General features: G+C 64.7%; 1 protein-coding gene across 1 annotated transcript in view; it reads left to right on the forward strand.

Annotated features, from left to right (window-relative positions):
- The first annotated feature begins 293 nt into the window (after nt 1-293).
- CROCC2 (ciliary rootlet coiled-coil, rootletin family member 2) overlaps nt 294-15,883 on the forward strand; it is a 62,656-nt gene continuing 47,066 nt past the window's right edge. Inside the window, 10 exon segments of the mRNA XM_061191501.1 lie at nt 294-472; nt 1,689-1,830; nt 2,277-2,427; nt 3,372-3,481; nt 5,593-5,699; nt 7,869-8,034; nt 13,166-13,269; nt 13,833-14,030; nt 15,193-15,289; nt 15,609-15,797. Coding sequence (XP_061047484.1) covers nt 294-472; nt 1,689-1,830; nt 2,277-2,427; nt 3,372-3,481; nt 5,593-5,699; nt 7,869-8,034; nt 13,166-13,269; nt 13,833-14,030; nt 15,193-15,289; nt 15,609-15,797 — 1,443 coding nt within the window.

The following is a 15,883-nucleotide window of genomic DNA, read 5'->3' on the forward strand; positions in this document are numbered from 1 at the left end:
CGCAGCTGGAACCCATTACGCCCCCAGCTCCTCCTGGGACGTCTCGGCTAATAAGTGACCCTCTGTAAATGTTAGGAATGAGCCAAGTTTGTGCCGCTGCTGCTTTCCCGTTAGCGGGTGGCGCCGCGGATGCCCGGGGGAGCGGGGAGGGTGGTGTGGAGGGCGGAGGGGCAGGGGCCTTCCTGGCCTAGGAGGAGGCTTCCTGGACTTGACAGTCCCGCGGGCCTCAGGTGGCTCTCGCCTCCCCGTTGGGCCTCGGTTTCCCTGAGTGCAAAGAGGGTTCAGGGCGGACGATGGCTGAGCCCCTGCCAGCGGCCTGTCCTCCCCGGAGGACAGGAGGGGCCCTGGTGGTCTTGGCGCCCCCTTCCCGGCTCTGCCCAGAAGGAGCAGCGGGCACCTCCGCCCTCCCCTCAAGGGAGGCTGCTCACTGCCCACCCAAAGTCATGCTGAAGGGGGGTCCCCTAGGGGGAGTGTAGTCAAGGTGCCTCCCCAAGACCTCCCAAGGGACTCAAATTCCTACACGCAGGTGAAGGAGGACTGGGGTCCAGGTGAACCGGAGCCAGGGCTCTCACTCCCCGTGGGGGGCAGTGGAATTCAGTCCCGAGAGTTTGCTCAGTGTCTGCCCAGCACTGAGCTCCTGTTGGGATGGGAACGTGGCTTCACCAGGTGTCATGCAAGAGCCCGGGTCTCGGGGTGGCCCTGGCCACTCTGGTGCTGACGGAGGGGCAGGCCTTGTGTCCAGCCAGACGTGAGCGGAAGAGACCAGGCTGGGGTCTCAGGAGGAGGGGACGGGCTGAGATTGTACCAGGGCCGTGGGGTGGGGGGAGCAGGGGTGCACCCAGGAAGCCCTCCATCCCTACCAGCCCAGGCCTGAGGGTCAGAGCCAGGTGGAGGGGTCTAGGCCTCGAGAGGGTCTTCAGGGAGAGCTGGGAGGATCAGAGGAGGACAGGCAGGTAGGAGGCTGTGCGGTGGTCACTCACCAGGGCCCTGGGCTGGGAGGCAGAACTGGGGAGTCTCGGGGTGGGGGGGTCTTGGGAAGCCAGGGGTGGGGAGGGGCTGGGCACATGGTGGTGAGTTTGAGAAGTCTGGGACCTTCAGGGGTGAAGGGAGGACCCTGGTTTGTCGCCCTAGAGAGTCACTGGAGGGGACATCCATCTCCAGTATCCCCTGGGAAGCGTCTGGTTACCCTCTACTATTTCCCTCACTGCCTGAAAACTGATGTCGCAAATGCAGCAGGGCTGGTGGGCGGCTGGTGGGCATCTGTGGACTGTCCTGACTCCTGGGCCATCTTGCCTCGTTGCCCTCTCATGTCCAGATGTTCATGCTGGTTTAGAATTGGCTGCCTCGGCCTGCAGCGTTCACAAGTTCCCCCCACGGTCAGCGCCACGACAGACCCGGCAACAAAGGCCCCACCCCGGCCCTGGGCTCTGGAGGGCAGCCCAGGCCCTCCCCCAGCTGTGCCAACCTTGTGGAGCCAAGAATGCCCAGGGCCGAGGCAAAGTGCCAGCTCGAGCCCAAGACCCCAAGACCAGTCTCTGGGTACCCAGGACCCAGGCTCTCCTACCCACGTCCAGGCCTATTTGGGCCTCTTTCACAGCCGGTCAGCTGCTCTAGACGGCTAGGAAGGAGGGCCGTCCCCACGAACCTCCCACTGCCCCTCCCTCGGCTCCCACCCTGCCCCGTCCCAGGGCCCACGCGTGCCCCTCCCAGTGGACGGGGAAGCCCCACATGGCTGGCCTTGTCCTAAAGGGGGGTGTGTGGGTGGACCTTCTACCAGTTGTCCCTCTACTGTTGTCAGCCCCTCCTGCCGTGGGGTTCTGGGCCTGCTGGGTGGGGTTCAGACGCCTCCCTGCCAACCCCACTGTGAAAACTGGGAGGCTGCCTGCTCCAGGAGGGCCAGAGGCAAGAGCCTGCCTCCCAGCGTCCCCAGAGAGGTCCACCACGATGGTCAGTGCAGCCCCCGCAGAGGCGGAGCAGGGCTGAAGGGTGGGACGAGGTGATGCCCTAGGCTAGGAGTTCTCTGGACCAGCTCTTCTTTCCTCACCTGTGCTCAGAGCAGCGCCAGGATGGGCAGGGCGCCCTCCCACCTTAAAAGGTGGGGAAACCAAGGCACGGGCATTGGGTGACCTCAGCCTCGCCCAGTCCTCTCCAGGACACTTTGCCACCGTATGGGAGCCCCGTGGCAGCCCCCACTAACTCCAGTGGGTTCACATGGGGCTCTGGCAGCTGTCCAGGGACCTGCCAGCCCCAGGCATCTCTGAGCGGGTGTTTTTCAGAGGCTGGAGGACACCGTCCTGAGCCCCATGGCCAGCAGAGAAGACCGGGCGCTGACCGTGCGTGGGGGAGGTTGGCGGGCCTCACCCATCCCCGTGCCTGCCCGCATCCGTGAGATTGTGGCTGGCAGCCTGGGCGAGGAGCCGCCGCAAGGTGAGGGGGGGCACCAGGGGAGCTGCAGAGCCGTCAGTCAGAGTCTAGCTTCAGGGAGCCAAGCCCCTCACTGTCCCCTGACCGGGCTGGCCCCTCCCGGCCCATCATCTTCCCCTGTGCTAGGGCGAGAACCACACCTTCCCACGGCATCGTCCACGGGGGTCAGAAGCCGATCCCCACAGCGCGCTCACCACTAGGCCACAGGGACCATGCCCACCTAGCCCTGCATTGGTTTGTCACACATTTGTGCCCACCAGTCTTGATTTCATCTATGTTCATTTTTCATTAGATGAGTGAAATCCTAAAGGTTGACACTCAGGAAGCGTGGATGCTGAGCAGCCCCTACCCCCAAGAGCTCTGCTCCCCCAGCGCCCGGGCCCCCTCGCGGTGCCCTCTCTCTGTCTGTCACGGCTGCGTGCGCGGCTGGGTCCCTGCACCGAGGCCACCCAGCCAGTAGGGCAGCCTGGCCCCAGAGTGTGCCCCGACCCCCTCATGCGGGGATCCCGAGACCCCTTTCTGAAATAAGGGGCTCTCCAGCCTCCTAGAGGAACTGGGGACCTCACTGCATGTGTTGAGGAAAAAGAAAGCCCACTGTGTGGTTAGAACAGCAACTTACTACTTGGGGGTGAGATCTGATTACCCTGAGTCAGCAGTTCTCACTGCCTGATGGGGGTGTGGGATCCCCAGCGTCCAGGCCACCCCGCACACTCTGCTGTAACTGGTTTGGGGCTCACCCTGGGCATGGGTCTGTCCCGGGGTGAAACGTGACGTCCACTGACAGGAGAAGAAGGGCGGCCCAGGGCTGAGGTGCAGCCCCAGATCGGGGTCCCCCGGGTCAGTCCCTGCAGATCGGCGGACCGGCGGCGGGGACAGGGAGCCGGGCTGGGGGCTGGCCTGGCCACGGGCTGGCCTGGCCACGGGCTGACCTGCTGCTGCGCCTGCAGGGGTGCAGGAGCCGCCAGCCGCCTCGGCCCACGTGCAGGAGGAGCTGCTGGCCCAGGCGGGGGCCGAGCGGGACGAGCTGGCCGGCAGGTACCGCGCGGTCAGCGAGCGGGTGAGTGTGCGCAGGGACGCGTGGCAGCCAGAGGGTGGCAGCCTGGCCCGGGGTGACCGGTGGATCTGTCAGCGAGTCTCAGGACGTGGAATGACAGTGGTCGGCCACGGCACAGCCGGACCCTGGGCGGTGGCTAGAGAAGCTGAGGCTGGAGTGGACTGGTGAGAGCGGGACAGGTGCCTGGGGCTCCCCGGCCCCAGGGTCCCCCAGGACTGCCCCCTAGCTTAGGCACTGACTTGTGCCCCACCTGCCAGAAGCCCTGGGGGCGGCTGGGGCAGTCCTGACCCCTCGGCCCCAGCGTCCAGCCCCGCGTGAGCACGTGGCAGCAACTGCCCAGGGGAGGAGGGGGGGAGCCCAAAGGAACCGCCTGGGGGCCTGCCGAGGAACTGGCCCCGCCCCCAGCCCCCACCCCCGACAGCCGAGGGTGGACGGACCCCGGACACGCCCTCGGCCCCTGGTCCTCTGTCCTCAGTGCCCTGGGCAGCCGCGGTGCCCTCCAGGGTGACTGGCTGCAGCAAGAGGTCGTTTGGTCACGACCTGTGGGGCTGGGAGGGCCTCCAGGTGGACAGATGGGGAAACCAAGGCAGAAAGGTGACGAAACTTGCTCGGCCAGAGCCTCTGTCCCATGTCTGCCACTCTAAGACATGATGGCTTCTGAGGCAGGACTGGGCTGGGGTGCCCGGCCCACAGTGTGGGGCACTGGGAGCCCCTGTGTCTGCAGAGTCCCCCTGGTCTACGTGGCAGGGCAGATGACCCCACTTTCCAGATGAGGAAACTGAGGCTCAGAGCTAGTCCGAGTTGTCCAGGGCCACGCTGCCATTGTTGGGGCTGAGACCTGACTAAGGTCTTTCTCCGGCATGACCAGTGACCAGTGCCGAACGCCCGAGGGCCCTGGGTCAGCCTCGTCTCCTCGAGGGTTCCGAGGGCTTCCTGGAATAGGCGGCGTCACCAGCCCCACAGAGGGAGGGGCTCTCTGCACCTGCCCCGAACTGTCACACCTGTTCTCATCACCAGCCCCACCCCCGGGCAGGACTGGGAAGGCCCTCCTCATCCCAGGCGGAACCAGGAGCACTGCGGCGATGTCTCCCGCCCTCCCTGGGCCCTGCTCGGGGCGGGGGCGGGGGCGGGGGCGGGGATCTTCCTAGCACTGGGTGGGGAGATGTTGGGAACAAGAGGGCCTGTGGGAATAGAAGCCGCAGAAATCCTGCTGCCGATTAGGAAACCTCGTGAGTCAGTGAGCTCTGAACTTACAGGCCTGCGCCAGCTCCGGCAGGCGGCTCAGCACCCCTTGTGAGGGCCACAGAGGGGCCCAGCCTCCTCAGGTTCCCCCAAGCAGGTGGGCAGGGCGGATGGTGGTAGCGGGGGGCCGCGTGGCTCTTCCGTGGGCGCCTCCATCCAGGCTAGACTCCCAGCCCCCGCCCAGCCGCTCGGCTGGGCTGGACCCCCGGCCCCTCCTCTCCAATCCCACTGGTAGCTGCGGGGGCCACTCACCTCCCTGTACTCAGGCCCCATGTCGTGCCACAGGGGTGCCCTTCAGCTCTCCTGACCTTCCTGCCTCAGCCCCCCACCAGCCGGCCTCCTCGGCTCAGGGCCCCCAGCACTGCCTTTTCCCCTCAGAGCCCCGGGTCCCCGTCTGCTCAGGCTCCAGCAGGCTCGGGGGCCGGCCTGGCCCAATTTGGGGGGCTCCCCTCCCTGCCAGGCCCACTTACTGGGGGTGTGGTCCCCACCCACCTGCTGGATGAGGGGCTGGGAGCAGACAGAGGGTCGAGCACAGGCAGGAGGGCAGCTGCAGGGGTGGGACCCCACGCTCACTCACTCCCATGGGGGTGACCCCAGGCCTGCTCTGCATCTCGGCCGTCCTGCCCCTTATGTGGCCGGACCAGAGCCTGGGCCCCCCCTCTGCCGGCCGTGGGCACATGGCACAGATGGCTGCCTGCCTGACCTGTCTTAGCAGACCCAGCTCGACCCCAGCCCTTATCCCAGCCTGGCCCCGCCCCAACTAGGGACCCCAGGGGAGCCCTCTCACCGTCCCTCGGAGGGTTTTGTGCCAAAGCTGCCCAGCCCGCTGGGCTTGGAAGTGTCCAGCCAGGTAGGTCAATGCCCCTCTCCAGCTGCAGGCCCGGCTGGAGGCCACCGAGGCTCGGCTGCGGAGGTCAGAGCGGGAGCACAGCGTCAACCTGCAGGAGGCCCTCGGCCGGCTAGAGGCTGCCGAGCAGAGGTGAGGCCGGGCAGGTGGGGCGGTGGGGCCGCAGGGAGCTCAGCCGTTACCGCAAGGCAGCAGACGCCACTGTGCTGCAGGGCTGTTGGCACCTCTTCCCAGGTGACTCCAGGGCAGAGCAGCACAGGGAGGAGGAGCACGGGGAGGAGGAGCACGAGGAGGAGGGACACGGGGAGGAGGAGCATGGGGAGGAGGAGGAGCACGGGGAGGAGGAGCAGCATGGGGAGGAGGAGGAGCACGAGGAGGAGGAGCAGCACGGGGAGGAGGAGGGGCACGGGGAGGAGGAGCACGGCGAGGAGGAGCAGCATGGGGAGGAGGAGGAGCACGGGGAGGAGGAGCAGCACGGGGAGGAGGAGGAGCACAGGGAGGAGGAGCACGGGGAGGAGGAGCAGCATGGGGAGGAGGAGGAGCACGAGGAAGAGGAGCACGAGGAGGAGGAGCAGCATGGGGAGGAGGAGGAGCACGAGGAGGAGGAGGAGCACGGGGAGGAGGAGGAGCACGAGGAGGAGGAGCACGAGGAGGAGGAGGAGCACGAGGAGGAGGAGGAGCACGGGGAGGAGGAGGAGCACGGGGAGGAGGAGGAGCACGGGGAGGAGGAGCAGCATGGGGAGGAGGAGGAGCACGGGGAGGAGGAGCACGGCGAGGAGGAGCAGCACGGGGAGGAGGAGGAGCACGGGGAGGAGGAGCAGCACGAGGAGGAGGAGCACGGGGAGGAGGAGGAGCACGAGGAGGAGGAGCACGGGGAGGAGGAGCACGGGGAGGAGGAGGAGCACGGGGAGGAGGAGGAGCACGGGGAGGAGGAGGAGCACGAGAGGAGGAGCACGGGGAGGAGGAGCACGGGGAGGAGGAGGAGCACGAGGAGGAGGAGCACGAGGAGGAGGAGCACGAGGAGGAGGAGCAGCATGGGGAGGAGGAGGAGCACGGGGAGGAGGAGGAGCACAGGGAGGAGGAGGAGCACGGGGAGGAGGAGCACGGGGAGGAGGACGACCACCCCCAGGGCCTCAGGCGAGAGTGCAGATCCCACAGGTCACGGGGCCTCCCTGGCCCTCTGCTCCCTCGTGTGTCACCCCCAGGCCCCCAACACCTGCTGAGGCTGGGGCTCTGGCCTGTACTACAGGCAGGTCGCCTGAGCTGCTCATGGCCCTCAGCTAGCCTGGCCGATCCTGGGAGGGCTGGGGGTTCTCCCCTCAGTCCCACTCTTCTTCACACTCTGGCCCTGACTCCCAGCCCCTTTGGCTTCAAGCCACTCTGATTTCACGATCGGGCTCACTTGCGCACCGTTGGTAAGTGTGTGTCACACCTCAGCCCCCCGGAGGTAGCTCTAAGCCCCAGGACATGGCCCCGGAAGGGAAGCGCATCTCTCCACGTTCCCTGCAGGGAGGCCAGCGGGAGGGCTGAGCCTCCACTCCACGGCCAGCTCCGTCTCCAGACCTGGGGGAGGTTAAGCCATTTGTGGAAGACTTCCCGGACTTGGTTCATCCTCAGGGACTCTGGAAAGGAAGAAAAGTACTGAGAAGCATTTTGAAAACCCGTTTTGGAGAAGCGGGGTGGAGGGTGTGGGTAAATAAGCCAAGAGGAGGCTGATGCCCACAGAGCAGAGAGGAGCAGGGGAAGCCCCTGTGGCCTCGCAGCTAGCCGGGGGTGCGGGCTCCAGCGGGCTTGGGGTCCCCGACTGCAGCCACGTGCAAACCTGCCCTGGGTGGAGAGAGACCCCCACGGTCACAGAGGGGCTGCCCCCTCCACGGGCAGGCCTGACTCCCTCTCCCCCCGCGCTGCCCGGCAGGGTACCCTCCCAACCCTGGTACCCTCGGCCAGGCTCCCTAACCCTCTTGCTGGTCTCGGGGTCCCCACCTCCACACCCTGCAGGGAGGAGCCAGCCACAGCTATGCAGCAGCGCCGGGGGGGCTCAGAAGGGGAGGAGGTGGGGAGAGCAAGCGAGTCAGGGCAGGAGGGCAGTGCCGGGGTGGCACCCAGAGGCTGGCTCCCGTTTGCGGGGCCACTGAGGACCGCCGCAGGTGGGTGGGCAGCACCTCTTAGGGGCAGTCTGGGGGCTGCACAGTCGAGCTGGGGTCGTCTGGGCCCAGGAGGTTCGGGGCCTGGCTGTCTGAGCACGTCTGTAAGGAGAGGCCACCCGCCCACGGCCACGCCGCTCCGTCCCCGCCTGTCCAGGAGCACCGGCCTCTCCCAGGTGAACACCCTCCTGCGGGAACAGCTGGGACACATGAAGAAGGCCAGCGACAGACTGGCCGAGGAGCTGGCCGGGACGAGGGGCAGCGTGCTCCGTCTGCGGGCTGAGCTGGAGCTGCGGGAGAGGCAGCGCTGGACCCAGAGAGAGGTGCTCCCGGCTCTCGCCCGTGGGCAGGGGGGTGCCTGGTCTGGTGCCCGTGGCCGGGGTCGGGGTGGGTGGCAGCAACCGGGAAAGGGTGAGCTGGTTTCCGCCATGGCCCCTCCTGGGGGCACAGCCCCTGGCCTCCTGCCACACCATGTCCCCCACTCGGCTTGGCCACATTAGCCTGCGGGGTGGGGAACACCGCGTGGGAAGACCCCTGCTTTGAGAGAAGGACCCCCTGGCTGGGCTTGGAAAGTAGAGTGAGGGCCGAGCCGTGGCTCTGGCGTGGCCGTCCTGCTCTAACGAGAAGAGTCTCCGCAGGCCCGACTTGTGGTCAGACTCAGGAGCCTGGGCCACACCATGGCCCCCCACTCCCTGACCAGCCCAGCAGGGCCCACGCAGCCTCCTCTGAAACCCGCAGCCCTGGGGCGTGGGGTCAGGGCACGGGGCTCCAGGCCTCAGCCTTGCTGGGGGGAGATGCTGTGTTGACCATCCCGGGGTGGTCACCGGGGGCAGGACGTCCAGCTTGAGGTAGGGGACATACTTGAGACGGGTCACCCCACGCCTCTGCCTGCACACATCTTCCCCGCTGGGCTTGCGACCTCTGCTCCGATCGTCCCTGGATGTCCCCACGGACCTCCCAGCGTCTGCCGCGGGCCCCATGGGCAGGATTTCTCCCCAGACATGGCAGGAGCAGAGGCCGAGCTGGTCCCCGGGCGCCTGGGCCTCAGGCTGACCCTGCACAGGTGTCCCTCAGACAAGCCCATCTCAGAGGGGCCGTCTCGGCACTTCCCACACGGATCGGGCAGAGCGGAGGCCCAACCCCGCTGTGCGGACAGAGCCCCTCCTGCTTGCTGGACAGCTGTTCCGATCAGAAGCCGAGTGGCCCCTCCTGCTGCAGCCACTCCTGCACGGGGACGGGAGGGTATCAGGGGCGCCAAGAGGGAATGCGTTTGTCATCACAGGGTGGTCGTCGATGGCCGGGCTCCCGCGTGGGGTTGGGGAGACATGGGAGACACATCACGCCCCTGCCTTGGCCGCTAGGGAAACAAAGGCCCTGGAGACGGGCCTCGGGTCCAGTTTGGCACTGGTTTATCGAGGGTCTTTATTCCCCCTTAGCCTTGAAAACGACTCTCGCTGGCTGGCGGCTCTTCCTGTCAGCGCCTTAAAGACACCCTTCCTCTGTCTGCTGGCCCGCCGCGCAGGGCATCGTCTTCTTGCTCTGGCCGCTATGAGCGCTTGCTCTCGCTCTGACTTTGCATTCTGCCGGCTTCCTGTGCTGTGCCAAAGACGTGCAGATTTCTTTTTGTTTATCCTGCTTAGGACTCATCAGGATGCTGTTCTTCCCTTGTCCTTGGAAAGCAGCCGTTACCTCCTTCAGTGTCACCCAAGCCCGTCTCTCCCCTGCCCTCTCCCGCCCCGTGGACCTTACCCATCCCCGTGCTCCCTCCCACGCTTCTTAACCTCCCAGACTTTCCTTCCTTCTATCCCCCTGGTCTATGTGGTAGATAACTTTTTCAAATCTACCCTCCTGGTCATCAATTTTCTCTTCTGGTGTCCAACCTCTGTTAAACCTGCCTATTAGGCTTAAATTCTAAACGTTGTATTTTTCATCTTTAAAAATTCTGACTTTTATTCAGGATATTTTCCAGATATCTTACTCTTAACTGGTATTTTCAAGCCTCTCGTGTGTTTATTGATGCATATTAGAAAACAGTACTTTTGTAGTCTGTGTCTGATGTTCTAATATCTGAACTTCTTCAAGGTGTGAGTCTATTGTTTCTGCTAGGTCTTGGTCATGGTGCTGTGTTTCCTTGTGTCTTTGGTGGTTTTTTAAAAATTTTTCTTAACTAAGAGCTGCGTGTTATCCTTGGGACTCTGAAAATTCTTTGAAACCTGGAATGAATGTGGTATGTTCCAGAAAAGATTGTCATTTGCTTAGGACAGTTTCTTAGGGGCTCTGACGACCTTTGGGCCACATTGAAGTAAATTTTCAGCTTTATTATTTTTTTTAAACCACCCAGGTTTTGTGAATCCAGGCTGAAAACTGCACCAAGGCTAACTTGTGGTTCCAAAACCACAGGGAGATTTTTTCCTTGCTGTCTTGGTCCCTCCAGGCTGCTGTAGCAGAAGTACTCCAGCCTGGGGGCTTGTCCACAAACATTTATTTCTCACAGCTCTGGAGCCTGGAAGTCCAAGATCAAAGTGCCAGACCCTTCAGCTGCTGGTGAAGACCGCTTCCTGGATCACAGAACGATAACTTCTGGCTATAAGCTCGCATGGCAGAAGGGACTGGACCCTCGTGAGGCCTCTTTTATAAGGACACTAACACCAATCCTGAAGGTGGAACCGGAAAGCCCCACCTCCAAATACCATCACATTGGGGATTAGGTTTCAACATGTGAATTGTAGGGGACACGGCACCTCTTTACAGCGCCCTGCAGGCAGGTGTGTGTACGTGTGCGTTTGCGTGTGTGTGTGTGTGTGCACTTGTTCACCGTCCACGGCACCTCCTTACAGCGCCCTGCAGGCAGGTGTGTGTACGTGTGCGTTTGCGTGTGTGTGTGTGTGTACACTTGTTCACCGTCCACGGCACCTCCTTACAGCGCCCTGCAGGCAGGTGTGTGTGTGCATGTGTGCGTGTGTGTGTGCTGGTTCACCGTCCACGGCACCTCGTTATAGCACCCTGCAAGCAGCTGTGTACGTGTGCGTCTGCGTGTGTGTGTGTGCGCGTGTGCTGGTTCACCGTCCACGGCACCTCCTTACAGCGCCCTGCAGGCAGGTGTGTGTACGTGTGCGTTTGCGTGTGTGTGTGTGTGTGCACTTGTTCACCGTCCACGGCACCTCCTTACAGCGCCCTGCAAGCAGCTGTGTACGTGTGCGTCTGCGTGTGTGTGTGTGCGCGTGTGCTGGTTCACCGTCCACGGCACCTCCTTACAGCGCCCTGCAGGCAGGTGTGTGTACGTGTGCGTTTGCGTGTGTGTGTGTGTGTGCTGGTTCACTGTCCACGGCACCTCCTTACAGCGCCCTGCAGGCAGGTGTGTGTACGTGTGCGTCTGCGTGTGTGTGTGTGTGTATGCTTGTTCACCGTCCACGGCACCTCCTTACAGCGCCCTGCAGGCAGGTGTGTGTACGTGTGCGTTTGCGTGTGTGTGTGTGTGTGCACTTGTTCACCGTCCACGGCACCTCCTTACAGCGCCCTGCAGGCAGGTGTGTGTACGTGTGCGTTTGCGTGTGTGTGTGTGTGTGCACTTGTTCACCGTCCACGGCACCTCCTTACAGCGCCCTGCAGGCAGGTGTGTGTGTGCATGTGTGCGTGTGTGTGTGCTGGTTCACCGTCCACGGCACCTCCTTACAGCGCCCTGCAGGCAGGTGTGTGTACGTGTGCGTTTGCGTGTGTGTGTGTGTGTGCACTTGTTCACCGTCCACGGCACCTCCTTACAGCGCCCTGCAGGCAGGTGTGTGTGTGCATGTGTGCGTGTGTGTGTGCTGGTTCACCGTCCACGGCACCTCCTTACAGCGCCCTGCAGGCAGGTGTGTGTACGTGTGCGTCTGCGTGTGTGTGTGTGTGTGCACTTGTTCACCGTCCACGGCACCTCCTTACAGCGCCCTGCAGGCAGGTGTGTGTACGTGTGCGTTTGCGTGTGTGTGTGTGTGTGCACTTGTTCACCGTCCACGGCACCTCCTTACAGCGCCCTGCAGGCAGGTGTGTGTGCCCGCGTGCGTGCTGATTCGCCCATCTCTAGCACACCTTACTTGGAGTGCGGCTTGGGGGATCCCTTCCACGTGTGAGCAGACTCCCCCTTGGGTGGACCTTAAACTTTCCTCTCTGTCCCCAGAGCCCCTGTGGTCAAGGAAACATGTTCAAGTTACGTTTGGCAAGTCCCTCTCGAGTCTCTGAGTTTACTGGTTCCTGGCTTGCGTGTCCCTTACCATACCGGCCGCCCAGCCTTGCATTCAAGAAGTTGTGAAGTCCGGAATCTCATGTATGCCACTGTCTTAGCGGGCAGGCGGGGCAGGTGTCCGCTCTTCCATGTTAGCAGGAGGGATGTCTAATCCCTGCTCTTCGATGACCACAGTCAGGGGGTGGGGTGCAAGTATACACAAGGCCCTGGCACCAGGCGCAAAGGGCGTTCCCTACCCAAGGTACACAGCAGAGTGTTACTGGGCTCGATGGGGGGCCCCTCAGATGGGGCTCAGGGGAGGGCGATCGGCGAAGGCTTCATGAAGTGGCAGGTGAGCGTGTGGGTCCTGAGCTGGAGGACCGGCAGCACGTGAAAGCGCTTTGTTTGAAGCAACATTGAAGAGCCGCTGGCGGGGCTGTAACAGGCAGGAGGGGCCGTGGGAGCACTGGAAAGCACTGGGCGTGGTGGTGAGCCCTCCGGGGGTCCCTGGAGGTCAGTGTTCAGGACACAGCCCAGTGTAGGGGCTGGGAAGGTGGTGGGGAGACTCAGGACCTTCTGGGCTTCGGCTTAGTTCCCTGCGAGGCTGGCACCGCTGACCGCACGTGACTCCATCCCACTCCTGCCCCCAGCTCTCCACCCCGTCCCCTCCCCGTTCACAGCCCAGCAGTGAGCTCCCGCTGCACCTTACAACCTCGTTCACTCCGCCTGTTCTCAGGGTGGCTTCCCCACCCCTACCACTGCATGGGCTCCTACTGGCAGAGACTCCTGCCTCCCTGCCACCTTGAAGGGCCGGGCCCCACTCCGGACGTCCTAGGAGCCCTCCGAGAGTAAGCGCTGCTCTCTAGGTCCTGGAGGAGAAGGAAAGGCCTGTTTCCTTGTGTCGTTCTCCCCACCTCCCAGCTGGAGGGCGGGAGCTGAGTGCTGCCCACGGCCCCATGGGGGGACCAGGCTGAGTGGGTCCTGGTTGTGGAGCTGGGAGTGGTCATCTCCCCAGGTCCTCTGGCGGGGGGAGCAAAGCACTGCCCCCCGGGGAGGGGGGTGAGTTGCATTGCTCAGGTAGGTAAGCCAGTGGGGTAGGGGCCGCATGCAGGAGGGTAGCGATGAGGGTCTGCTCTCCACCCCCCTGGAGCCAGAGGAGCGGATTGTGGGGCGGGTGAATGGGGCCGCAGGGCTCCCCTCACCCCTCAGTGCCTGGCCTCCGCCTGCAGTGGACGCAAGCCTCTTGCTTTCAGACCCAGCGTACTCGCGCGGGGGGGCACCATGATGTCCTCCTCCTGCAGAGACAGGTCACAGCCCTCCGTGGACACCTGGCTGAGCTGCGTGCAGCCACCGAGAGGTGCGTGCCAGCCACCCTGCCCACCCAGAGCCTAGCGTGGGCTCCATCAGGGTCGGGGAGAAGGGCACCTGATGCTGGGCCCAGGCATCGGGCCCGCCACGCTCCTCCCACGGGTGGCCCGATGGGAGTGGTGGAGACGGTAGGAGAGGTGGGCCGTGGAGGAGATGGACGGATGGACAGAGTGAGGCAGGCAAGGGTGCAGGGGAGAGAGGAGAGGCAGGCCAGCTAGGGAGATGCAGCGCGAGGGGGCGGATCCACACGCATGGACTCTGGCTTCCCTCCGACCCTTGCCGGGAACCTCGCACGGTCTACCCCGGGCCCTTGAGGCTCGGAGGGTGGAAGTGCTGCTCAAGGTGGACAGCCTGTCCTGTCCGGCCTGGCCCAGCCCCTGCTCACCCCTGCCCCGCTGAGATGCCACCCGGCGGGGCCTCTCCTGAGGATGGCACGGGAGGGGTCTGCCGCAGGCCTATCACCAGACCCGGCCTCTGCCACCCAGCGTGGAGCCTCCAGGCCGAGCCCCAGACAGCCCCGAGGCTCAGCCGAGTGCCGCCCTTGTCTCCCAGGGGCCTCGCTGACATGCGAGCGGACGCGGCCAGGACGGCCCAGCGCCTGCACACGGCCTGCCTGAACCTCGGCTCCAACCTGCGGCTGACGGCCAGCCGCCCAGCCAGCGCCCTGAAGCAGCAGCTGCAGGACAAGGTGCGGGAGATGCTGCAGCTGCAGGGCCGCTGGGACGCCGAGAAGGTGGCACTCCAGGCCAGGTGGGTGCAGGAGGTCAGGGGTGGGGGGCGGGGGTGGGGGCAGGTCGCCGCGCCCGCCCATCTGCCCAGCGGCTGCGGGTCTGGGACTTCGCTCTCGTGCAGTTGTAACTCCTGATTTCACCCCACACCCTGACACCGGGGCACTTCCCCTGATGCCGCCCACGGCTCATAAACTCCATCTCATCACAAAGGCAGGCGGGCCCAGACCTCCTTACCGACCACCCCCTGGAGGCAGAGCTAGCGCCCTGAGACCGGGCGCGTCTCTGTGAACACTGCCCTGGGTGCACTCGGACCATTTCCCCGTGGCTGCTTCCAGAAGTGGAATTTTCAGGCCTAAAAGCATATCCTGCCAGGGGTGGGCCCTTGTTTTGAGGGCCCCCAGAGGGGCCGGGGTCCAGTCCCAGCTATCGTGGGAGGTTCTGGACACGGAACTCACGTGTGGCGCTCGAAGGTCGCGTGAGGACAGCTTCTGCAGGAAACAGGAGGCAGCTCCCAACGCTGCCACGGGCCTCTGTTCCACGGGACCTGGGGCTCACGTGGTCACAAACGCCCTCGGGGCCAGCTGAGTCCCACATACCCGAGCCGGCCCGGAGGAGAGCCACGGCGGGCCCGAGGGTACGGGCGGTCCAGCACAGCCCGAGGGTTCAGCGCGCGGGGCCTGAGCCGACTGATCTGGGCCCACGGGAAGGGAGGCCTGGGTGCTAGGGGGCAACCAGGGGTCTTTGAGAAGAAGGCGGTTCCCGGGAAGGAAAGACAATACCACCATTAGACTTACGGTGGCAGAGGAGTTCCAGGCAGAGGGACCGGCCGGGACAAAAGCCCAGAGGTGAGCGCGGCACCTGCCACACCCCAAGGACAGAGCAGGGCCTTGGGAAGCCACGCTGTGGGGCTAGAGAGCTGAGTCAGGGTCAGAGCGGGGGCCTTGAGTGCTGCCCTTGGGCTCTGCGCTTTACCCTGAGACAGCGGGAGCCACTGCAGGTTCTAGAGCAGCAGAGAGGTGTCTGACTGGAGTGGGACGAAGGCCCACGCAGGCAGGGGTGGCCGAAGCCAGCAGGCAGGCCGCACGCCAGGAGGAGGAAGACGGGGCCGGGGGTTTCCAGGGCCCGCCGGCGCCCCGGGCTCTGTTCTCTGCGCTGACGACCCCACCCCGACTTCCCTCCAGACTCTGGGAGCAGACGTTGCTGGTGGGGAAGCTCACAGAGCAGAACACAGACAAGGAGAAAACCATCGCCTCCCTCAGAACAAAGGTTCAGGAACTGGTGCGTGGGGCTGGGAGAGGGGCGGCTCGCGGTGGGGGTATCCGGGCCCCGCTGAGCAGCCTCCCCCCGCCAGCAGGAGTCCCATCGCAGTGGAGGCCGGCCGGCCCCGGGAGGCTTGAGGGCTGAGGTCGAAGCCCTGCAGCTCACCTTGGACAGAATCACAAAGGTGCGGGCCCGTCTCGGGTCCTTCCCGCGTGGAGCAGCGAGGGGCTGCAGGGTCCTGGTGGCTCGAGCTGGCCCGTGAGATGGTCTGGAAGGACCCGTCCGACCTCAGCCCTGAGCTCTCTCCCCTCCACCCCTTCCTCTCTGCGCCCTGGAGGTGGTGCAGGCAGATGCGGGGTGCCCGGAGCCAGCCTGGAGTGGCAGCACTGAAGGCCAGGAGGCGCAGGGCCAACCAAGGAGCCCCCCACGGGCCGCGTCGCCCCCACGGGCCTGCTCCCCGGCCGCCCTGGACCCTGCGCTGCGGGCTGTGCAGGTGGCCATTGAGAGGCGGCGGCAGCGGGAGCAGGTGGGCGGCCACAGAGGCAACGCTGTGCCCCATCCCCGCCGGAGCAAAGCCACAAAGCCCACCAGGCTGAGAAGGGCAGTTACAGG

This window comes from Eubalaena glacialis, chromosome 1 (genome assembly GCF_028564815.1).
Source record: "Eubalaena glacialis isolate mEubGla1 chromosome 1, mEubGla1.1.hap2.+ XY, whole genome shotgun sequence".
Taxonomy (NCBI): Eukaryota; Metazoa; Chordata; class Mammalia; order Artiodactyla; family Balaenidae; genus Eubalaena; species Eubalaena glacialis.